General features: G+C 44.2%; 1 protein-coding gene across 11 annotated transcripts in view; it reads left to right on the top strand.

The window, feature by feature from the left end:
- Positions 1-24522, top strand: part of NOX1 (NADPH oxidase 1) — a 41841-nt gene that overhangs the window by 2465 nt on the left and 14854 nt on the right. For 2 of the 11 annotated variants that reach the window (XM_081179452.1, XM_081179450.1), the window contains exons 2-11: positions 1329-1415; positions 6218-6345; positions 9588-9734; positions 16254-16349; positions 17847-17957; positions 18974-19058; positions 20860-21002; positions 21758-21939; positions 22690-22825; positions 23431-23523. In XM_081179452.1, the coding sequence (XP_081035578.1) occupies positions 9690-9734; positions 16254-16349; positions 17847-17957; positions 18974-19058; positions 20860-21002; positions 21758-21939; positions 22690-22825; positions 23431-23523 (891 nt within the window). In that variant the 5' untranslated portion in view covers positions 1329-1415; positions 6218-6345; positions 9588-9689. Of the gene's footprint in view, positions 1-1328; positions 1416-6217; positions 6346-8415; positions 9735-10776; positions 10796-11665; positions 11797-12647; positions 12689-16253; positions 16350-17846; positions 17958-18973; positions 19059-20859; positions 21003-21757; positions 21940-22689; positions 22826-23430; positions 23524-24522 lie in introns of those variants that run through there. The other 9 variants (XM_081179449.1, XM_081179451.1, XM_081179453.1 and 6 more) reach the window with 9 other exon arrangements.

A 24522-nucleotide genomic window follows, 5' to 3' on the forward strand; every position in this document is an offset into this window, starting at 1 on the left:
TCTGTCAAAAAACGAGATCAGGTTAGTCTGACATGACTTATTTTTCAGAAATCCATGCTGACTATTGGTGATCACAGAATTCCTTTCTAGGTGCTCACAGACTGTTTTCTTAATGATCTGCTCCAGAATCTTCCCTGGTATTGATGTCAGACTGACTGGGCGGTAATTATTTGGGTCCTCTCTTTTCCCCTTTTTGAAAATAGGGACAACATTTGCCCTCCTCCAGTCTGCCGGGACTTCGCCTGTTCTCCAGGAATTCTCAAAGATGACTGCCAGTGGTTCTGAGATCACATCTGCCAGTTCTTTTAATACTCTTGGATGCAGTTCATCTGGCCCTGGAGACTTGAATACATCTAAACTAGCCAAGTATTCTTGTACTATCTCCTTAGTTATTCTGGGCTGTGTTCCCTTTGCTGAATCATTTGCTCCAAATTCTTCAGGTTGGGCATCGTTTTCTTTATCGGAGAAGACTGAGGCAAAGAAGGCATTGAGGAGTTCAGCCCTTTCTGTGTCCCCTGTTTGCATTTCACCATCTTCTCCTCTGAGTGACCCCACTGTTTCTTTGTTCTTCCTTTTGCTACGAACATACCCATAAAAGCCTTTTTTGTTGCTTTTAACCTCTCTAGCAAGCCTGAGTTCATTCTGTGCTTTAGCTTTTCTGACTTTGTGTCTACACGTGCTGGCTATTTGTTTGAATTCCTCTTTGGTGGTTTCCCCCCTTTTCCATTTTTTGTACACATCCTTTTTTAATCTTAACTCAGTTAAAAGTTCTTTAGATAGCCACCCTGGCTTCTTTAGGCACCTTCCATGTTTCCGTCTCATTGGTATTGCCTGACGTTGTGCTTTTACTATCTCCCTCTTAACAAACTCCCAGCCACCATGAACTCCCTTTCCTTTTAGTATTACTGTCCATGGGATCTCACCCAGCACTTCCCTAAGTTTTATGAAGTTGGCTTTCTTATGATGTTGGAGATGTTGGAGAATTCCATCAGCAATAGAAATGGGAGTAGAAATTACTGCACTTCTATGTTTGCTGGAGGTCAGGAACAGAAATCATGCCAGAAAGTATTAGTAGTATTCACTATCGGGGAAGGGAGGCACCTGCAAATTATGTTTCTTTCTGCATTGTTTGTGGGGAGGTTATACAACAATGAACAGTCATCCCCCCCCATTAATATTTTTCCGAGCTTAAATATTACATTTTGTCACTCAACAATTGTGTCCAATTCTAGTTGTATCATTTTCTAGCTGTACAACACCAATTTTGAGGTGAGGTGACCATAATAGCATTATGCTAGCAAAAGTTTAATTTTAAATTCCTTTCCTAGCATGAAATTTGCCTGCTTCACAGCTGCTGAACACTGCATCAAAATCTTCATCAAGCTATCTACTATGACTCCAAGGTCTCATTCCTGGTGAGCATATATGTGAAATTAAGGTATTTTTGCTCCAACACGTATCACCTTACACTTGTTGACATTTAATCACATTTGCCATTTTCTGCCTGTTCACTTAGGTTGGGAGAGGTCCTTTTGGAGCGCTTCACAGTCTATTTTTGTTTTAATGGCCTGGACAATTTAGTATCATCCGCAAACTTGGCCACCTCATTCCTCACTCCTAACTCTAGATCATATATGAGAAGTTAGAATGTACAGGCCCCAATACTGAACCTTGAGGGACTTCACTTTTTACATCTCTCCATTTGGATAACTGTCCATTTATTCCTATTCTTTGCTTCCTAGGACTTAACCAATGGATGCAAGAGGACCTTTGTTGGAAGTCCAAGTAAACCTGTCCAGGTCCATTAGGGGCAGGGAGAAAAGAATCTAATAATAATAATAATAATAATAATATTTTATTTATATCCCGCCTCCCCAGCCGAAGCCAGGCTCATAGCGGCTAACAACAGTAAAGTAATACAGCATTCTAAAATCAATTCATTATAAAATCAGTTCAAATAAAATCAATGGCAACCATTGGGCTAGAGTTCTGTGAGGATTGCCAAAGGAGGGGGTCAGGCTGTGCCCTGGCCAAAGGCCTGGTGGAACAGCTCTGTCTTGCAGGCCCTGTGAAAAGATGTCAAGTCCCGCAGGGCCCTGGTCTCTTGTGACAGAGCGTTCCACCAGATCGGAGCCACAGCCGAAAAAGCCCTGGCTCTGGTTGAGGCCAGCCTAAACTCCCTGTGGCCCGGGATCTCTAAGATGTTTCTGTTTGAAGACTGTAAGGTCCTCCGTGGGATATACCAGGAGAGGCAGTCCCATAGGTACGAGGGTCCCAGGCCGTACAAGGCTTTAAAAGTTATAACCAGTACCTTAAACCTGATCCTGTACTCCACCGGGAGCCAGTGCAGCTGGTATAATACCGGATGAATGTGCTCTCGCAGCGAGGACCCTGTAAGGAGTCTCGCCGCGGCATTCTGCACCCGCTGGAGTTTCTGGGTCAGTCTCAAGGGCAGCCCCACGTAGAGCGAGTTACAATAATCCAGTCTGGAGGTGACCGTCGCGTGGATCACAGTGGCTAGGTCAGGGCAAGAGAGGTAAGGAGCCAACTGCTTAGCTTGGCAGAGATGAAAAAATGCCGCCTTTGTTATAGCTGTCGAAGATTACACCCAAACTCTTAACGGATGGTGCTGGCACTAATTGTGCCCCCGCAAGAGATGGGCATTGCCCCCCCATCCCATATCATCCTGACCCAGCCAAAGGACCTCTGTCTTCGAAGGATTTAACTTCAACAGGCTCCCACGTAACCATCCAGCCACAGCTTCCAAACATCTGATCAGTGTGTCTGGGGCCGAGATAGGATGGTCATCCATCAACAGATAGAGCTAGGTGTCACCAGCATACTGATGGCAACCCAGCCCAAAACTCCAGACAAGCTGGGCGAGGGGGCGCATAAAGATGTTGAAAAGCATCGGAGAGAGTATCGCACCCTGTGGCACTCCACACACCAAGGAGTGGCACAATGACAGTTTCCCCCCAAGCGCCACCCTCTGTTCCCGACCAGAGAGAAACGAACGCAGCCATTGAAGGACTGTGCCTTGGACCCCCACATTGGTGAGGCAGTGGTCCAGGAGTTCATGACTGACCATGTCAAAGGCTGCTGACAGGTCTAAAAGAATCAGCAGCCCCAACCCACCTCGATCCAGCTGCCTACGGAGATCATCTGTTAGGGCGACCAGAGCAGTCTCAGTCCCATGACCAGAGCGGAAGCCGGATTGGAATGAATCCAGAGCCAATGTTTCATCCAGAAACCCACCAAGCTGTTCAGAAACCGCTCTCTCAATCACCTTACCCAGGAATGGAAGATTCGAAACCGGGCGGTAATTAATTAATTAAATTGGAAAATAAACCACAAAATATTCCACAGCTAAACAGAACTACCATATAACATACATTCAGGGAAGAAAAACCACCTAAATAGTAGGAGAACAACAATCAAGCATCTAACAGTAAACAAGCAAAACTTAAATATAATCATGAAACAATGGACTATAAAGAACTAAAACAGATGGCAAAGGAAGGGGGCGGGGGAGGAGAAAGAAAAAAGAAAAAGGGTTCTTGTAGCAGATGAAGTTCTTGTAGCATCACGCACCAGCTTGAGTCTACTCAAATGATCTGCCAACCTGGACAACCAGGCAACATCGGGGGATGGGCAAAACAAGGGGGGGAGGGGCTCAGTAAATGCCCTGTTTGGTGTCGATGCCGTGCCCGATGGTCTCAGGGGGCCTTCTCCTTGCTGTTGCGCTAGCATTTGTAGTGGCAGAGAAAATGTTCCTCTTAGCCTCAGGAGTCCTCAGGTTTCCCCCCGCAGCTGGTGTTCTCAGGGCCACGGGGTGATACCTCCCGGGGGGGGGGGAGCCTCCATTACATCATCCTTCTCCATGCCAGGGTGGGAGCCACCAGTGTTGCTACCTCCAGGACTGACCGTCCCCCAGCTGCCACCTGGGTAGGTTCCACCTTGGGTGTTTCAAGACCTGAGAGGTTCAGAATTGGCCTCATCCTAAACTCCAGCTGCCACCTGAAGAACGGATGTCGACTCATCCCCAGGTGGAAAGCCCTCACCACAAAGGCCCCTGAGAGCCTTGGCCTCACATAAGTTCTGTTGGTTACCCCCTCTGCTATGGCCAGCTGCCAGCCCTGTGGCTTAAGAGCCTCTGGCATCTTCAGAGTGGAACCTACCCCCTCTGGCTTCCCTATGTGCCTTTCAGTTTGAGTAATATATTTTGACCCAGGCTCCATGCCGTGCATTTAATCAGTCTGTTTCAGTTAGGAGTACAGTGGTACCTCGGGTTACATATGCTTCAGGTAACATATGCATCAGGTTACAGACTCCGCTAACCCAGAAATATTACCTCAGGTTAAGAACTTTGCTTCAGGATGAAAACAGAAATCGCGTAGTGGCAGTGGGAAGCGCCATTAGCTAAAGTGGTACCTCAGGTTAAGAACAGTTTCAGGTTAAGAACAGACCTCCAGAACGAATTAAGTTCTTAACCCGAGGTACCACTGTACTGCTGGCATGCAGGACAGTTGGATTCACAAGCTAAGAAGCTAGAGGCAAGCCCAAATGGAACACTCCTGTAACATAGCGCCTTCGGTAGCAATAACCTTTCTCCACCTCCCTTAGTTCATTTAAAACGCCGAGTCAAAGCCTGTGTCAGAGTCAGTTCGGAAAAAAGTTCAGAAGATTAATTAAAATTGTTTAGAGTTACGAGTCCTTGAAATAGGCTGGGCGGCAGCTGTTCAGCTGTTCGACTTCGTTAGATCTAATTTATGGTGCCAACTTCACAAGTTCTCTGATATAAGACCCCAGGTTACCAAACACATAAAACATACCCTACTTTTGATAAGAAGGGGGTTTAAAAGTTACAAAATTGAAAAGTTAAAAAAGTTAAAAGGAGTAGGAGCCCCCAACATACAATTGAGGAGAGCTCTAACAAGCGCGTGTAATCTAGCGTACCATCTGGATCCAGTACTCCAAGGAGAATTAGTAGTAAATTCCCTTCCTTCTCTCTCTCGGTCTCTCTCCCCCTTGTTAGTTAATGGCACTTTTGACCCTTGAAAACACACACATAAAAATGCTGAATTCCCCTCTGCTCTCATTAAAACCTGAAGCTAGTATTCATGCACTAATTTGAATAGATTGATCACAGAGATTTATCTCTGAACTTCCTGGTAGCGGCAAACCTTTTAAACCTTAAAACTGTGGTGTGTTCCTATGCATGCCTCAGAAGTAACTCATCATAATCAAATATAAGCCAGGTTTTCCCAGTCAAGCCCAGATTGGTGTAATATGCTCAAATCATCTTGCCTCAGTGAGCATCCGGGTTGCTGAATTCTGCACCTGCTGAAGCTTCTGAACTGTTCTCAGAGGCAGCCCCACATATAATACATTGCAGTAATCCAACCTAGAGGTTATAGAAAATAGGAAGAGTATAAAGAAAGAGTACAGTTGTACCTTGGAAGACGAACGGAATCCATTCCGGAAGTCTGTTCAACTTCCAAAATGTTCAGAAACCAAAGTGTGGCTTCTGATTGGCCGCAGGAAGCTCCTGCAGCCAATCGTAAGCCGTGGAAGCCCCGTCGGACGTTTGACTTCCAAAAATAGAGTTGCAAACCGGAACATTCACTTCCGGGTTTGCAGCGTTTGGGAGCCAAAACATTCAAGAACTAAGCTATTTGAAAACAAAGGTACGACTGTATTAGATAAATTCACAGAGCAGAAGGCTATCAATGGCTGTTAGCCATGATGACTATGCTCTGCCTCCATGACCGGAGGCAGTAATGGTTCTGGATTCCAATTTATGGGAATCACAGGTGGGGAGAGCACTGTTGTACTCAGGTTCTGTTTGTGGGCTTCCCATGGGCATCTTGGTGGCCACTGTGGGAACAGGAGTCTGAACCTCTTGACGTTCTTACATTTTTGTGGGGTTACAAAACTGTATCACAAAATTAGAAGTATTGAGTTCCAAAGGATAACTGTGTTGCATTTTGCTTATTAGTCCAGGATGTATAAACTAGGTTGGTTTGCAGAACCAAAAAAAATCTGCTCTCCACCCCTAGTACCTATATTTTAGAGAGATTAGATAGATGATGATGATAGATAGATAGATAGATAGATAGATAGAGATGATAGATAGATAGATAGATAGATAGATAGATAGATAGATAGATAGATAGATATGTATGTATGCTGATCAGCATCCTTTTGCTTTCCCCAGTAAGGGAAGGGAGACTGAAAACTACTACTCAGTTCAAAATCCCTGACTACAGTTCTCCCCACTTCCGTCATAATTCTCCAGTTCAAACAGACCCTTCTCTGAAAGCAAGAAGTGGCTCTGCTGTTAAGGTGATTGATATAGTCTATACCAGGGGTCAGCAACCTAAGGCCCATGGGGGTCGTTTAACTGGCCCATGGACACCTGCCGCCCACTTGGTCTGCTCCCGTGCACTGCACTAAATCGGTGCAGAGCACAGCGGGGACTGCCTTCTGCGATGCTGACCAGCTTCCCATTGGCTGCAGGAAGCTCCTGCTGCCAATGGAAAGCTGCACATGCCTCCTCTGTGCCGGAAGGAGCGCTGGAAATAGCGTTTGCACATGCGTGTGCGCACTCCGGCCCACCGCGGCGTCTGCGGGACCGTGAACCAGCTCAAGCCCCAAATACTTTGCCGACCCCGGTCTATACTTACTCTTCTATAGCTCAAGTTTTATTTTGCTTTTAATTGGGTCTTTATAGGCAATATTTATAGGCAGCAGTGACCATGCCATTGCTGGGTGTGGCAATAAAATTTTCATATCCTTGTTCTATTTTTAAAAAACAAGTCATTCCCAAAGAACATTCGAGAAACACAGTATTCCTACTTTACCTGCTACATTAAACTTGTCATGTTTAAAGGCTGGTCTTCGCTCATTAAAAGGGCAGACAAACATTGTAAAATTAAAATAAATCATGCCTGAATTTTTTATCACTACAAGAAATCTATACCCACCCAAAGTACACAGTAAATTATTCTAACCTCAATGTTTTGGAGGGCAAATGTATTGTGGAAGGCACCTCTGAAAGCTGAGAAGTAGCAGTTGTTTTGGCAGCTAAGTCCAGGGTTCAGGTTCCACACTCTTATTGACTAAGAAATATTTAAGAGATATTAGGACACTCAGAAATACAGGACGGCAGCTATTCATGCTTCTGATGTGGGACACACAAAGAGATGTAGACAGACATCAGCAATATGATGTGAAACTCACATCTGCTCCAGACTAATGACTTAACTGCACTATACATTTAAAGCACCATTGTACCGCTTTAAACAGTCATTCCTCCAAATAATTCTTAAGGGTACTGAGCAGGGCTTTTTCCCCAGCCAGAATTCACCTGAACTCAGTTCTGGCCCCTCTCAGGTGGGCGCCATTGCCATTATAAGAGAACAAGGGAGGAGTTCATGGTGAGTTCCGGCACCTCTTTTTCTAGAAAAATGGCACTGGTACTGAGAGTTGTTAGGGGACCCCCTCCCCCAACAGAGCTACAGATCCCACAGTTCCCTAGTAAGAGGGATTGATTGTTAAGCCATTCTGTATTTTGTTGCATGCCATCCCAATCTCCAAGTGGTTCCAGATGTTTATCCAGTCTAGGGGTTCACAGCATTAACATGAATTCCTAGTAAAGCCAGGCTTACTTCCTGGTCAGGTGATGGCCCTCTAAGTATAGGAATTCATAGGATCAAAGAATTGTAAAGTTGGAAGGGGCCACAAGGGTAATCTAGTCCAAGCCCCTGCAATGCAGGAATCTTTTTGCCCAGCGTGGGGCTCGAACTCATAACCCTGAAATTAAGAATCTCATGCTCTACCAACTGAGCTAATGCCTGCTGGATCCAGGAATTAGAAGGAGGCTCATGTGTACAGCCTATCCCCGCATCCCCCGCAACTCATAACAACATTATAGCTCTGTCACAGGGTGCCTTAAATAGCTTGACTGCAAAGCTCTGGCTTGATCTAGACACGTCAAAGAAGCGATTCAGATAAGCGTGTTGTAAACTCATACAGGGAAATCCGGTTGTGAAAGACGGGACTGCACAGCGCCATCTGGTGTCATAGTGTTATATCACATATACAACACATATACAGTGGTACCTCGGGTTACAGACGGTTCAGGTTACAGACTCCGCTAACCCAGAAACAGTACCTTGGGTTAAGAACTTTGCTTCAGGATGAGAACAGAAATCGCATGGCTGCAGCGCGAGGCCCTATTAGCTAAAGTGGTACTTCAGGTTAAGAACAGTTTCAGGTTAAGAACGGACCTCCAGAACAAATTAAGTTCTTATCCCAAGGTACCACTGTAATACGCTTTTTCTTTACCAATCTATCTGAGTTCTCTGTTTGAAATAACCTCCCTACCCCATTTAAAGGGGTGTAAATCCCCAGAGAGGATACCAGATATTGGGCAGCTGGGTACCCACAACCATGTCAAATTTGGCCTGTGAAGTGGATCCTCATAATGATATGGTCTGTGGAACCAAACAGCTTCCCCACCCCTATGTTGCATTACAAACTGAATGCTGTTGCTATGCCAGCATCCTGCCCATGATAACACAAGGTCATGATAACACAAGGTCCAGGCTGACATCATTTTGTAGAAGGGAGTCAAGGACACACTGGAACTCCAAGTTTGTGGATTAAAGTGCTGCTGCTCTAACACACCAAATCCATTATGAACCACCTTCACCCCATAGTTTTTGCTATTAGAAAAACAATGAGCAAATGCATTAAAAGGTGTGGGAACAACGAACGATGAAAAGGAAGATGTTTAAACACCCCACAACCAAGATCAGGATAAATGTTCATGGCCATAACCAAATCAGAATGAATGCTCAATAAAGGCTGCTGACTGACTACCAAGCAAATCAGGATGAATGTGAATAAACAGTGTCACACCCACACCACACATTTAAAACACGCTTATACCACTTTAAATGGAATTGTTAGAAGACCCATTAGCAAACTACAGTTCCCGGGATTATTTGGGGAAAGCCATGACGGTTAAAGTGGCATGAGAGTGCTTTAAATGTCAGGTGTGGATGTGATATCGCAAGTCTGGAGGAGCCCTTTATTAGAAGGATTGATGTTTCTAAGTTGCTTTGAGAGGTTATTGCGATTAGGCCTGAAAAGCTAGATGTGCGCCGCACCCTATAGTCACCTTTGACAGGACTTAACCATCTAGGGGGTCCTTTACATTTACCTTTGATGTGGTTAGAAAGCACACTACAATGATTACATGAAAGAAACATTTAGAAGTACTCAAATTATTTCATAGAAAGTGTTTATCTATAATGAATCTATAATCAACTCATCTTGATTATTTTGAACAAGTACTTACCAGAACTGAAGTGGGTGAGAAATAATTTTTGTAGCTTTTGGAGTTAACACACACACACACACACACACACACACACACACACACACAACCATTTCCTTTTAAAAAGCTGAGCAGGGGAAAACCCAACAATACTTATGGGCATGGCTTAGGACATCACATCCCTGCCCAGTTCATAAAATCAATGAAGCAGGTGAAAAGAAGCAAATTTTCTATTTTCCAGAAGGAGACTCTACAGGTAGAAGGACTCCTGAGAACAGTTCCAAAAAAGGAAGCCCTGCCAGGGTCACAGGCGTGCCAGATAAGAGACATTGCAGACTCTCTGATGGGGAACTGGGCTGTCAACCATTGGTTTTCAGCTCTTGTGATTGTAAGTAACTCTTGTTAAGTTCTAAAGGGATAGATTTGAGAAGCAAGGAAGATGCCAGACTCTGGGAACTGTAACTCTGTGAGGGGAAGAGAGGTCTCCATATAACTCTCAGTACCCCTAACAAACTACAGTCCCCATGATAGTTTTAAGTGGTATGATGCTGTTTTATATCTTATAGTGCAGATGGGGCCTACGTTTTAGGTATGTGCTTGAATCGCTCCTACAAAATAATGAAAGTCTTGAGGTACCTTAATAGGACTTCTGTCTCAACTCGCAGGACCCTCCTTAGGTATTTTAAGGAAATTTTACACTTGTGGTGCCACTACTGAGAAGGCACCTGCTCCCAGTTAAGCATGCAGGGTATCTTTTGACATTTATTAACATAATATGCATGCAGTTCTTTTTTCTGGGAGGGGGGACGCATACCCCTAAACATTTTGTGAATCTAAATTTGGCCTCATTGAGGGGCAGTATTTAAATATGAGTAGGAAAATGAGAGCACAATCTTATATTCCGTTTCTCATATTTCTACAGCAATTTGTGACTTTCTTTTGAAAAAATCTTCATTAAAAATCTTCATCATTTTTGAGTGAATTACGCCCAATAAATGCATTTTAACACAGTCTTAACTGAAGTACATTTATGCAAGTAACTTCTTCGAATATAATGCAATTTTGAGTGTTATTTTCACTCACATTTTTATTTTAATGCACGTTTCCCCCTCATACTTGCCTTTTCTGTAAACACTGTTAGTTGGAAAACCGTACTGCAAATTTGGATTTGTGCAAATTTTGAAGATGGCTGTGTTTCAGTCCTTACAACTGTTTAGTCTATTTTTTTGTTTGTTTATTATTCATTAATTCATTAATTTTAATTATTACATTTGTATCTTGTCCTTCTTTCGGAAGGAGTCCAGGAAGGCAACCATTTCTGCAACAACAAGAAAAACAAATAAAGTTAATAAAAACACATTTAGAACATCTTAAAAACCTGTCAAAAACATTCAAAAACATCTAAAGCAAATTGAAGGACAGAGGCAACTAAATCATGTGCCAGCAGGGGTGAGTGATGGAAGGCAGTGATGGTGCCCGCCCAGTGCCAATATTATTTATTTTATTTCATAGAACCATAGAATTGTAGAGTTGGGAAGGACCTCCAGGCTCATCTAATTCAATTCCCAGCAATGCAGTAATCTGAACTAGCTCATACAGTGGTGCCCCGCAAGACGAATGCCTCGCAAGACGGAAAACTCGCTAGACGAAAGAGTTTTCCGTTTTGGAGGTGCTTCGCAAAACGAATCTCCTATGGGCTTGCTTCGCAAGACGAAAATGTCTTGCGAGTTCCTGCGGGGTTTTTTTCCTCCCCCCCTTTTTCTAAGCCACTAAGCCGCTTATCAGCTGATCCAATAAGCCGATAAGACGCTAAAAGCCGCTAATAGCGCTAATAGTGCTAATCCGTCAATGGGCTTGCTTCGCAAGACGAAAAAACCACTAGACGAAGAGAATCACAGAACGGATTCTTTTCGTCTTGCGAGGCACCACTGTACATGACAGATGGCCCAGTCAACCTCTGCTTAAAAACCTCCAAGGAAGGAGAGCCTGCAACCTCTCCTGGGATTCAGATCCACTGTTAAACAGCTCTTACTGTCAGAAAGTTTTCTTGATGTTCTTGCAACCTGAAGCCATTGGTTTGGATCAGGGGTCAGCAGCCTTTTTCAGCTGTGGGCCGGTCCACGATTCCTCAGACCATGTGGTAGGCCGGACTATGTTTTGAAGGGGGAAAATGAACAAATTCCTAGGCCCCACAAATAACCCAGAGATGCATTTTAAACAAAAGCACACATTCTACTCATTTAAAAACACGATGATTCCCAAACCATCCATGGGCCGGATTGAGAAGGCAATTGGGCCACATCCGGCCCACAGGCCTTAGGTTGCCTACCCCTGGTTTGGATCCTACCCTCCAGAGCAGGAGAAAAAAAGCTTGTTCCCTCTTCCATGGGACAGCCTGTTTGATACTTGAAGATGGCTGTCGTATCTCCTCTCAGTCTCCTGTTTTCCAGGTTAACCCTACCCAGCTCCTTCAGCCGCTCCTCATTAGGCTTGGTTTCCAGATCCTTGATCATCTTGGTCACCCTCCTCTGCACTCATTCCAGCTTGTCAATATCCTTCTTAAATCTTGTCTTTCCCCCAGAACCCGGAACTTGAGGCAGTTCACACACAATTAACACAAATACAGATAAAGCACATGTTGCTTAAAGCGCAAACAGTACAATGTTTACTGTTGAAAATTGAATGCAACAGTGTAAATTACAGGCCTGTTAAAATGCAGATAGTTATGGCAAACAAACACAAACAGTGCAACACATTATTAAAACTCTTTTCTTAAAAGCAATTGGTTCCTCATAGTCTGCTGGAATAAAGGAGTCTACACTTGCCAGCGGAAGGACAACAAGGAAGGAGCCAGTCCATCCTCTTTGGGAAGGGAGTTCCATAACCTGGGAGCAGCCACCGAGAAGGCCATCTCCCACATCAGTTGGCGTGGAGTTCCAAAATACAAGTGTTGTCACAAGCAATGAGTCCTTTACCTACAATGATAAAATAAAATCAATATTTACCAAAACAAAGAGAGAAAGTATAAACCTGTTCAAAACCTTCATAACATCCTAACTTCCTCATACTTTATGGTGCAGGAATGTTCAGGAGCCAGTTGCAAAGTTGACTCAGAAGAACAAATTTGCTCTTCCTCCCTGCCAAGGCTGCTGCTTCTGTGCACACTGAGTGACATTTGCTGGCTGTGGGAACGCAGCTAATGGCCTGAGCAGTAGCCCCAAAGCTTGCTGGTGCCTGCGGCTGTTTTCAGCCGTTGTTCTTAATGGAATTTGGATCCGTTCCTAAGTAGTTTGAGCCGGAAAGGCAGTTCAAATATGTGATATGGTCAAACATAGAGAAGTTGTAAGTAGTTTACATATTAAGTCTGTATTTGACTGATCAGAAATTGATAAGAGACACATAGCGTCATGAGCACAAACAGTGACGGATGAGCAATAAAAAGGAGATCAGTCTCAGCAGTGGGGCGGTTAGCTAATTTTAGACTCTGAACATAAGTGGTTTTTATGGGACTCTCTCTTTATAGATGGCAATTGCTTCATTTGCTTTAAAGCTGACCCTGCTATATTTGAGCTCCCTCCTGAGCATTCTGCTGGATGGGCCTCTGCCCCAGAGTTATGCACCGGAGGCTGAACTTTTCCTGGATATTTCAGGAACTGAACCCAGAACCTTCTGTATGCAAGGCACATAGGAGCCAACTCCTAGGGGCTGTGGGGGATTTGCCCCCCCCTAAAATATCTGAGGGGGCTAAGCCCCCACAAAATCAATGGGCATTCCTATTCAAATAGTGTGTATTCATTGTGCCATGTGATTTATATATTTATGAGAAATGATCTTAACTGATATCCTAACAAGCATGACATTGATTTGATTATTTTCTGCTTGCAATTCTGCTGCAGGCTCACTTGTGGAGATGAAGCCAATCGCTTCTTTTTCTTAGACATTTTCACAGAAATGCAGCTGCTACTATTTTCAGCTGTAAATCAGGAACCTCAGCATCCTTCCAAGATTAGGGCGTTTGAACTCCTCTCCTGCTGATAAGTAGTTGGTACATTGAGTCGAGCTGTAGCTAATTAAGGCTTTCTCCGGGACTTTCCAGGACTTTCTCTAAAACTTTCAGTTTTAGTTTATCGCTCGGTATCTTAGTTATTTTAAACTACCAAGCAATAAACTAAAGCTAGTAAAAATTAATAAAAAGCTGATAAAACTAGTAAAAACTAATAAAAACCTCACAACTAACGCAGAGCTCAAATCAGTGCTTCCTCTAACGACGGCATCTTGGCTCCTCCTCCTGATAGTCAGGATCATGCCACTTTTACTCTTGCGGATGAGTGGCCTCCTGTCTCCATTACCAAAGTTATAAGTTTAGTCGACCAGATGAAACTAGGAAAGGCTGCTGGCCCTGATGCCATTCCATCCGAATTGATCAAAGCCAAGCCAGAGTGGTGGGCTCTGATACTAGCGGAACTTTTCACTATGATAGATAGATATTGTATTATGCCTAACTCATGGCAGCAATCTATAATTATTCCAATCTTTAAAAAGGGTGATAAAAAGCTGCCGTCCAACTATTGGCCAATAAGCCGCTAAGTACATGTGGCTCCACAAAGAACATCTCTATGTGGCCTTCCTAGATATTAAGGCTGCTTTTGACACTGTTGACAGGGGGCTGTTATGGACCAAACTGGAGACAACGGGCCTAGAACCCAGATTACTCTACTTGATCAAATAACTTTATACAAAGATCACCTGCCATATAAGAACAACACAAGGGAATGAAATGACAGATCCTGTCATCATAAACCGAGGAGTTAAGCAGGGCTGTGTACTCGCTCCCTCCCTTTTTAACCTTTTTCTTAACGACCTCGCTTCTTCACTAAAACATGTAGATGCCCACAGCCCAAAACTCAATGCATTAAGCATTCCCATCCTCCTACATGCAGATGATATGATTTTGCTTCCACGGATAAGAATTGGCTAAAAGCGACCGTTAAATTCCTGTATTGACTATCTGTCCAGAATGAAATTGTGCATGAACTTTGACAAAAGCAAAATAATGGTCTTTGGGAATTCACGCAAGAGCTATAGCTGGGTATTTGGTGGTAAACCCATTCAGCAGGTATTCGAATTCAACTGTCTGGGAATTACATTCCATCATAGGCCTCTCTGGTCCACACACTGTGCAATGGCAGTGAATGCTAGTAAGTTGTCTATGCAGGCCATAATGCGTTTCTTCATAACAAGAGGTAATTCGCATATCCCTTCTGCCCTTAAGGTCTTCAACGTCAAAATTATAGCTGAATTGCTCTATGGTATTCCAGCCTGGCTGCCAGGGTTTACCCAGTTGGTTGAACGAGTACAGCCAGCTTTCCTTTTCAAGATTTTCACAGTCCCACCCTGTGTACCCTATGCAGCCTTGTGTCTAGAGGGAGGTCAACACAAGGTAGAGACTGTTGCCTGGGCGAGATTTCTTCTATGCTGGTTAAACATCTGCCTTACATCAGATAAAGACCCTCTTCTCAGCGAAGTTTTGCTAGACCCCTTTCTTTCCCCAGGGCTACAACAGTTTAACAAGAAGGTACAGCAACTCAGGCTGTCAGTGGAACTTTTGCAATCGATGTCCCTACCATCCCCGTCTCCATCCCCATCGTTCAGCCCGGACGCTGAGGTCCAGCACCGAGGGCCTTCTGGCGGTTCCCTCATTGCGAGAAGTAAGGTTACAGGGAACCAGGCAGAGGGCCTTCTCGGTAGTGGCGCCCTCCCTGTGGAACGCCCTCCCACCAGATGTCAAAGCAATAAACAACTATTTTACTTTTAAAAGTCATCTGAAGGCAGCCCTCTTTAGGGAAGTTTTTAATGTTTGAAGCTGTACTGTTTTTAATATTCAGCTGGAAGCCGCCCAGAGTGGCTGGGGAAACCCAGCCAGATGGGTCGGGTATAAATAATAAGTTGTTGTTGTTGTTGTTGTTGTTGTTGTTGTTGTTGTTGTTGTTGTTGTTGTTGTTGTTGTTGTTATCTGCCAAGGCTATAATAAAAACTAGGTTGTGGGATATTGAACGCCAAGAACAGTAGCAGCAGAGAAAACATGTTCCCCTCTTTATTTTCAACTTTCTTGGGCACATGAAATTAGCCATAATTACCTTACATTTCTGCTTAACCCTCAAGAAAGAAGGGCATTTTCCCTGGCCAGGTTTAATTCAAAACCATCAAACCTCCTTTGGGGAAGGTTCTCAGGCAGGGTGGAAGGAGAAAGAACTTGCCCATGTGAAGACCACCTGGTGGAAACCCTTTACACATATGGTTCTCAATTGTAAACTATATGCTGATCTCCGCCAGCAATTTCTAGATCAACTCTGTATCCCCAAATGGAAACCAGAGTCAGAGGTCATACATTTTCTATTACTGGGAAATGACCAGGAGCTCACCAAGTTAGTGGCCAAATATCTCTATTTGGTTTTTTGTCGTCGAAATACACTGCAGATGTCTGATCTCCCTGGAGACCAAGAGATGTGACGATAGACTGCTCTGCCTCCTTTCTTTTAGCAAATGTTTGTGCCACTGGGGAAGTGGTAATTCTGTAGTGATTTGTTTTGGATGTTGTATGTGATGCCAATAAAAGGTTTTATGATACGATACTATTATTTTCTAAACGCACTTGCATCTCTGCTACTGTTTAAGAAGTTGTCCCTTGCTATAATAATCTTTCAAATAATTTAACTGGTATTCTTGCCATACATCCGCATGATGTGATCTATTTTTATTTTGAAATAAAGGATGAAGTTGTACTGGAATTATTGGTGACAGTCATGGGGCTAAAACCTTTGCCCATTCCCCCAACCCCCCAATATTCTAAAGTGTATCAGGTTTAGTAAGCCAACTCAATTATGTTTTTTCTCCTTCTGTGTTCTAGGCTGCTTGGCTGGGAGTGAACATTTCCCTCTTTGTGGTTTATTTCTTGACCTTTGACAGAGGTGAAAAGTACTTCTACACCCGCCAGATCCTTGGGGTGAGCACCATCTCCTCAATTTCTGATTGCCTCTGCTCTTAGGAGATGAAGAATCTTGGCAAAGGGTTGTTTGTTTGAAAATCCTAATTCATTGACAGGATTAATACCCTGCATATTGTTAATTAATATAGCATATGAATCATTGGGCTGTTGGGCAGAAGGTAAGGAGAATAAAAAGTAGGTGGAACCTGAGCCAATGGGAGTCAGAGTCAACTAATCCTAGTTTTGACACTCCCCCCCCCCATCCTTCAGGCTGAGGAGGTTGGGGGGGGTGTCAACACCTGAGTTGTTGGTAGTACAATTCCTTGGAAGTTGGAAGTCAGGCATGTGGGGGCTGGTTGGGGGTTGGATAGCACCGCATTTGCCCTAATTGGACCAGCTTCTACCGATGCAAAATAAGCCTTGCAATTGGTCGTTGGGGATAATAAACTACCTAAATTACAAATGATGGCAAGCATTACCAACTACAATGATACCTGGGGTTACAGACGCTTCAGGTTACAGACTCCGCTAACCCAGAAATAGTACCTTGGGTTAAGAACTTTGCTTCAGGATGAGAACAGAAATTGGGGGGTGGCGGCGTGGCGGTAGTGGGAGGCCTCACTAGCTAAAGTGGTACCTCAGGTTAAGAACAGTTTCAGGTTAAGAACGGACCTCCAGAACGAATTAAGTTCTTAACCAGAGCTACCACTGTAGTTAGCTCTTGTGCACAGGCTGAGAGCATGGTGTGAGGAGTAGGCAGGTAGAGGAGGAAAAGTAGCAAAGGTAGATGGGAGGAAAAGACAATTGAAGGCATGCAGTGTGATTTGCATAGAGCAGGTCATATGTTATATGCCCTTGAACAATTTTCTACTTTCCCCCATGCCCCGCCCAGCATATTCCACCTATCAATTTCAGTTTCTCATTTTCCAAATCTTAAGCTCAGCTCTTCTAGGATTGCCATATTGTTGAGCTTTTTTAAAAACAACAACAACAACCAGGAACACAAAATTTTGATTGACGTATGGCAGACCTTAGCTCTTCAAAATTTTGCATTAGTTTGTAAATTTCAATTATTTTTTTAAAGTTCTCTTTAATTAGCATCGTGCAAATTTCTCTGGATATAAACCTTTCTTCGTAAACAAATTTCCCAAATGTGATGCATTTTTCTATGCATATTTTCACTAACATGCAGTTTAAGGCACACTTTCCCCTAATAGGCACACATTTTTATTACCGATTATTTTATTGGAGAACTGTAGTGCAAAATTCGGAAAAGTGAGAGAGTGGAAAGATGCCTGTGTTAAGGTTTGCATATTGTTTCAGGAAGTAGAAACTGGGGAGTTTCACATTAAAATGCAAACCGAACCAAATTTTTGGGGCCCACCTCTATCCCGACACTAGTGGCAGCTGCCTCTCTTTACCTAATGGTAGAGCCAGACCAGAGTATAAAACAGTTACTAGTTTGTAGCAAAAAACCCAACACCCTTCTGCAGCTTCTCCTCTTTTTATTTGTAGTCTGCCCTGCCTTGGGCACGTGCTTCGGCCAAATGCCTCAACTTCAACAGCATGCTGATCCTGCTGCCTGTTTGCCGGAACCTTCTCTCCTTTCTGAGGGGCAGCTGTTGGGTGAGCAAGAAATGGATCTCAACTGCACCTCCAATTTGTTGCTTATAATTTATTTATTCAATTTCTATACTGCCCTTCATCTGAGGATCACAAGGCGGTTTACAATATAAAAAAATATGGAGGCTACATTCACACCTTACATTTACAACCAACAGCTCCCAGGATTATTTGGGGGGGGGAGGTCATAACTGTTTAAAGAGGCATCACAGTGGTGTTAATGTATGGTGTGAATGTGGTCAAGGAGGCTGTCTTTCCAGCTTGGTTTCCTTCGTCCAGTTTTCATCATCCGAGGAAATCATGGTGTTTGGGACCGCTGGGCTGCTTATTACCTCAATATCTGTTGTGTTAAAGGACAGGTGAGTTTTAAGGCTGTGCATAAAGAGGAACCCAACACAATAGTTGTGGCTTGCAGAAAACCATTGTGCAACAGATAGCTCAGCCCCACAATCTACTTATGTGTTCTCTTGGGGGAAAACGTTCTGCTGGTGCAAAACATTTCACTGGCGAAACAAGTGCACAGCTAAGTGACGCTAACACAGTGGTACATTGGATACAAAACTCTGTGTATTTCTCATACTGTGTCATTAGAATGGAAGAAGCCCTTTAAATCTTGGGAGAGAGGCAGAATATAAATACATGAAACAACAACAATCCAAACCATTTCCTCCAGCCCCCTTTGCTGATCAGCCCCATGTCGTCGTCATCATCATCATCATCATCATCATGTTACAATAGTAACAATAATCCGAATAATTTCTTCCATTCCCTTCTGCTGATCAGCTGCATATCACAGGGAGTCCTGTTTGCAAAGGAGCAATCTCCTGTTAAGCTCCTGATTCCTGCTTTGAAATTGCTTTGTAGTCACATATCATGTCAGGTGTGGGGCAGATGAGCATTGCTTGGGTGATCCTTTGGGTGAAGTTGGGGCCAATGCTGGGGTGCCCACCCTGTGTTATACCCACATTAAATTTTACACCCCAGTCTGCTAGCTGGCCTGTTTTTTTGTTTCCATTCAGTGTTGCAGACGCACCATGAGGAAACAACTAGATCACAACTTGACCTTCCACAAGCTGGTGGCCTACATGATTGCCCTCCACACAGGTAAAATGACTTCTGTTCTAGAGAAATCGAAAGGGCCCAACGTTCGTTTTCATGAGTACAATAAGTTCTGTAAGGCACCCCACAAATGTCCAGTGATAAACACTGATGTCACCAGTGGAACTAAAATGAACTGGGGTAGGAGGAAATACACTGCCAAATTAGAGCATTTATATTGTGCTTCAAATTGATTCCCAACTAAGGGTTCTGTGAACTCACAGTTTATGTTTGTAATGGATTGGGTAGGTTAATACTCATAACATTTTGCTAAGAACATTTTTAATACGAAAAAAGTGTCTTCAAAAGAACAATTTCAAAAGCATTTAACTATTTTTTTTAATATTTAAAAAATGGGTGCAGAATGGTGGGGGCAGAAGTCAGGGTGGTCAACAGTAGCTGGAGCCAAGGGCAATGTCTAATTCTAAGTTTGGCCACATCCTCCTTCCTGTTGAGTTCTGCAGGGACAAGACTGAGTGTGGATCTAGACACGGGGGGTGGGGTGGGGGAAAGCTATAAATAAGTCAGGAATTAGATCGTTATAACAAAAGAAAGAAATCTCTATGGAAAACCATGTTTTAAAATTTCCTGCTCTATGGCGCCATCTGGTGATGCATGTTTATAGCACATTCAAATCACCATCTTTACTAACATAGCTGAGTCCTGAGACTGGAAAGGAGGAAGTGGAAAACCAGTGCCTAATACTGACATTTCTGCAAGGAATTTTCATTAGCATGACATAACTTTAGTACATTGTTCTCGCCAATACGTGTATTGTTATGTACACGTTTGGGTTGGAGACCTGCATCACACAATGCAGAGAAGTATACATTTCAAAGTATAGTTGCATTCTTCTTCTTCTTCAAATTAGATACTGTAGATTCCGGCATATAAGACGACTTTTTAACCCCGGAAAATCCTCTAAAAAGTTGGGGGGTCGTCTTATACACCAGGTATGGGTTTGCTGGGCAGTGGGCAGCGGGCTCCGCGCCGGGAGGAAGCTGCCTGGCGAAACTGCCCAGCGATGCTAATCCGGCTTCACTGAGCAGCTTCCTCACGGCGCAGAGCGGAGCCCACCGCCCACTGCTGCAGCTGCCAATTTGGGGAGTCGTCTTATACGCCCAGTCACCTAATACGCCAGAATCTACAGTACTGTCCTTCATCAAAAGATTCTCAGGGTGGTTCACAGAATAAAATGCAAGATAAAACACAAGTTATAAATTAAATCAAAGGGGCAAAATAATAACTTCCCCCTCCCTACAGATACATTTAAAGGGCTGTAGGATATTAATCAGCCAAAGGCCCTTCTGAAGAGGAATATTTTCACCTTGCATCTGAAGATGTATAATGAAGGTGCCAGGAAAGCCTCCCTGGGAGAGCATTCCACGGATGGGGAGCCACTGCAGAGAAGGCCCTGTCCTTGTGTTGCCACCCTTGTGGAGGAGGCACATGAAGAAGGGCCTCAGAGGATGATCACCGAGTCTGGGATGGTTTTTATGTGGAGAGGCAGTCCTTGAGATCCATGATTGCAGTTTGCTCACTGGTTCAGGAGGTTCATATTAGGTAGGTTCGTATAAAAATGCGAACTGAATCACTTTCTCCCCCATCCCTACATGGGAATGTGCATGCATGGAAACATACACACTGAGTCAGCAAGGGCAGATAGCTACGTGCATTTAACTCCAATTACTGGTAGTATAGAAAGAGAACATCAGTATAGAAATAGCCCCTTTGCTGGTGTCAGCATATTGTATAATTTGGCTGTCTACAAGGACGCAGTTCAGGTTTTTCTTGCCCTCTCTTCCAGCGGTTCACATCATTGCTCACCTGCTCAACTTTGAGTGGTACAACCGTGCCAAGCAAGCAACAGACGGAGACCTGGCTTCCACCCTCTCTCACTTACATGAGGACGATGGGTTGTGGCTAAACCCCATCCATTCAAACACTACGGTTGGTGCCTCACAAGCTTTGCTCAATAAACATCATTGAAGTTCTGAAAGGGAAAGTTGCTGGTGCTTCAGCCTTGCTGAAAGCTTCCTTTCCTTTTGACTGTAAGCAATAACTTGTCAGTGTTATGCATTTTGTTCTATTTAGAGCCTACTGGTGATTAGTTTTCATCTGGGTGTTATTAGTTCGTTGGTGTTATTTTTAAGGAGAATTTCAGTGGTGCGCTTGTATGTTCTGGGTTACTAGGATGTGTGAACGCAACCTAAGAGTCTATAGCCCTTATGAAGAAGACACCCCACTCAGCCTTGCTTGGACCAATCACCATCTCTCAACCTTACCTAACTTATTATTATTATGATTAAGCGGCTTCCAACAGAGTATTAAAAAAAATGATACATTAAAATGTCTTCTAAAAGTCAAATATTTGTATGTCTGTTGGACATCTGATGGGAGAGTATTCCACAAGGTAGGCACCGCTACTGAGAAGGCCCTCTGTCTGGTTCCCTGTAACTTCACTTCTTGCAATGAGGGAACCCACCAGAAGGCCTCAGAGCTGGACCTCAGTCTCTATGCTGAACAATGGGAATGGAGACGCTCCTTCATGTATACAGCTATCTTTCAGTGTCATGGACCATGTACACCACCTTGAGCTCCTGGGAGAAAAGGTGGTATATAAATGTCATAGTTAAACCTTGTCTGTAAACCAGAGCTTTTATCAAGCACAACTTTACATGTCATAATCTGGCTTTCATCTGCAGACACCCTTGTATGTGGCATTCACCACCATTCCTGGTATAACAGGTGTGATCATCACCTTGTCCTTCATCCTTATGGTCACTTCTTCTATGGAGTTCATCCGCAGAAACTACTTTGAGGTCTTCTGGTACACCCATCATCTCTTTGTTATCTACTTTCTGGGCCTCGTCATCCATGGCATTGCGTAAGGCACTTCTGCAATTGTGGGATAGGCTAGCTAGGATAGCTAGTAGTGGGCGAATCTAACCATTTCATGTTCCTCTTTTCCCTAAGAGGAATGTTAGGCTCTTCACAAATCAAAAGCAGTATTTGTGTGTTTCTCTGTGTGTGTTTTAAGTAGTCTTCCTGAAAATTCATTGGTTTTTTAGTGCAAATTTCTCCTAACATGCACATCTTGTTGTGTTGTTTTGCCTAATATACACCTTTTTTGAGAAACAATTTATCCACATATGGTGCATTTGAATGTTATTTTCACTAATACGTGTTTCTATGTGCACACTTCCCCACTGCTGATTTAAAGCAAAGAGCAACCTTTTTGCAACCCACACCTTACAACTGAAAACCAAACACAATATGAGCTGAAAGAGTCTATTGGAAAGGTTTGCTTAGCTCACATGGCCTGTATGAGCAAACCTCCTTTTCCACTACAGTGGTACCTTGGGTTACATACGCTTCAGGTTACAAACTCTTCTAACCCAGAAATAGTGCTTCAGGTTAAGAACTTTGCTTCAGGATAAGAACACAATTGTGCTCCGGTGGCACGGCGGCAGCAGGAGGCCCCATTGGCTAAAGTGGTGCTTCAGGTTAAGAACAGTTTCAGGTGAAGAACAGACCTCTGAAACGAATTAAGTACTTAACCCGAGGTACCACTGTACTGGGCTTTTGTTCCTTTCTTTCACATTTGCAGTTTTGATGGTTCTGTTCTTTTTTCCAGAGGTCTTGTTCGTGGGCAGACAGACAAAAGCTTGGAGGAGAGCAATCCTAAGCTCTGTGCTGGGCAGTATACAGAGTGGGCTCAAGGCAACAGCACTCATTGCAAAGTGCCTGAGTTTCAGGGTCTTCCTGCTGAGGTAAGAATGACATACCGTATTTTTCGCCCTATAGGATGCACTTTTCCCCCTCCAAAAATGAAGGGGAAATCTGTGTGCGTCCAATGGGGCGAATGCAGGCTTTCGCTGAAGCCTGGAGAGCGAGAGGGGTCGGTGCACACTGACCCCTCTCGCTCTCCAGGCTTCTGGAAGTTATCCGCAAGCCTTGGGAGCTCCGCGGGAGTTCCCGCCGGGCTCCCTAGGCTTGCGGAGAGCTGCCTGCAGCGCACCCCAGGCTTTGGGCTTCGCGCAGCTCTGCACAAGCCGTGGGAGCCCGCCGCAACTTTGCGCTGGGCTCCCACGGCTTGCGGAGAGCTGCCTGCATCCCTGCGGATAGCAGCCTGTTCTGGGGGCTGGGTCGGGGGAAGCTCGGGCTTCCCCCACCCCAGCCCCACGCCTGGGGGGGAAATAATTTTTTTTCTTTATCCCCCCCCCAAAAAAAACCCTAGGTGCGCCCTATGGGGCGAAAAATATGGTACAACATGAGGGAAGCACTGAAGTGATGAAGGTGGAAGGTTTCACAAGTGGGAAAATGCTGGCCCCACAATTAAACTGTCCATTCTAACGTGGATGTTGTTTCTTTAAAGTCCTGGAAGTGGGTGTTGGCCCCGATAATTCTCTATGCCTTTGAGAGAGCCTTGAGGATTTGGCGTTCCTGCCAGAAGGTGGTTGTTGTAAAGGTAAGCATCTCTGCTTTCTTCTTCTTCTTGGCTTTGAGTTGGATACATTAAGTATGCCTCAAGATGGAAGCACACCATACAACTGAAAGCACCCTGAAAGCAGACAGCTTCCCCCAAAGAATCATGGGAACTGTTGTTTGTTAAGGTTGTCAGGAATTGTAGCTCTGTGAGAGGTAAACAACAACAGTTCCCAGGATTCTCTGGGGGAAGTCATCTGTTTTAAACGTTCATCAAATGTGTTTTAAATATGTGGTGTGGATCTGCCCTCAGCTAGAGCTCAAGGAAATCAAGGCAAGTTCTTCGGGTCAGTGGTAAATTGAGGGCACTTTCAGACTGCTGGTGTTTTCAGGTGGGATTCAATCGTATACCGGTTCAGCTTGTGAGTCAAGGCCCCGCTCCCCACTTGGTGATGAAATAAGATACATGGACACAAGTATTTGGGTTAATGGGCTAAAAAAGGCCACAACTTTATTGGTTACAGAATGTGAGTGGTATTGGCTTAGGCATTGGATCCGAACAGACTATACTTGACTCCTGCCCACTCTGCAGGGAGTCATGCAAGGGTTAACAACCTATAGGGGGAGCTTGTTGATGCGAATCAACTGGAAGCTTTCCCCTAGAGCAGCCTTTCTCAACCTGTGGGTCCCCAGATGTTGTTGAACTACAACTCCCATCACCCCTAGCTATCAAGGCCAGAGCTCAGGGATGATGGGAGTTGTAGTCCAACAAAATCTGGGGACCCACATGTTGAGAACTGCTGCCCTAGAGTCACCGGAGGGTCGTGCCATGGCCCTAGCCACCACCTGGGTGTCGGACAGGAACCACAACCACCGGATTCCTTTAATGGAATACCCTTCAAGAGGAGGGGTGGGTGATGGTCACAACCTCCTCTCCAACACACAACGCATTTTCCAATGCCTAACCACCAAGTTGTGACGATTTGCTATGAGGTAGGCAATAAACCAAGCGGCTAGTTCCAATCTGCCAAGTGGAAAAAAT

The sequence above is a fragment of the Podarcis bocagei genome (genome assembly GCF_964188305.1).
Source record: "Podarcis bocagei genome assembly, chromosome: Z".
In the NCBI taxonomy this organism is placed as follows: domain Eukaryota; kingdom Metazoa; phylum Chordata; class Lepidosauria; order Squamata; family Lacertidae; genus Podarcis; species Podarcis bocagei.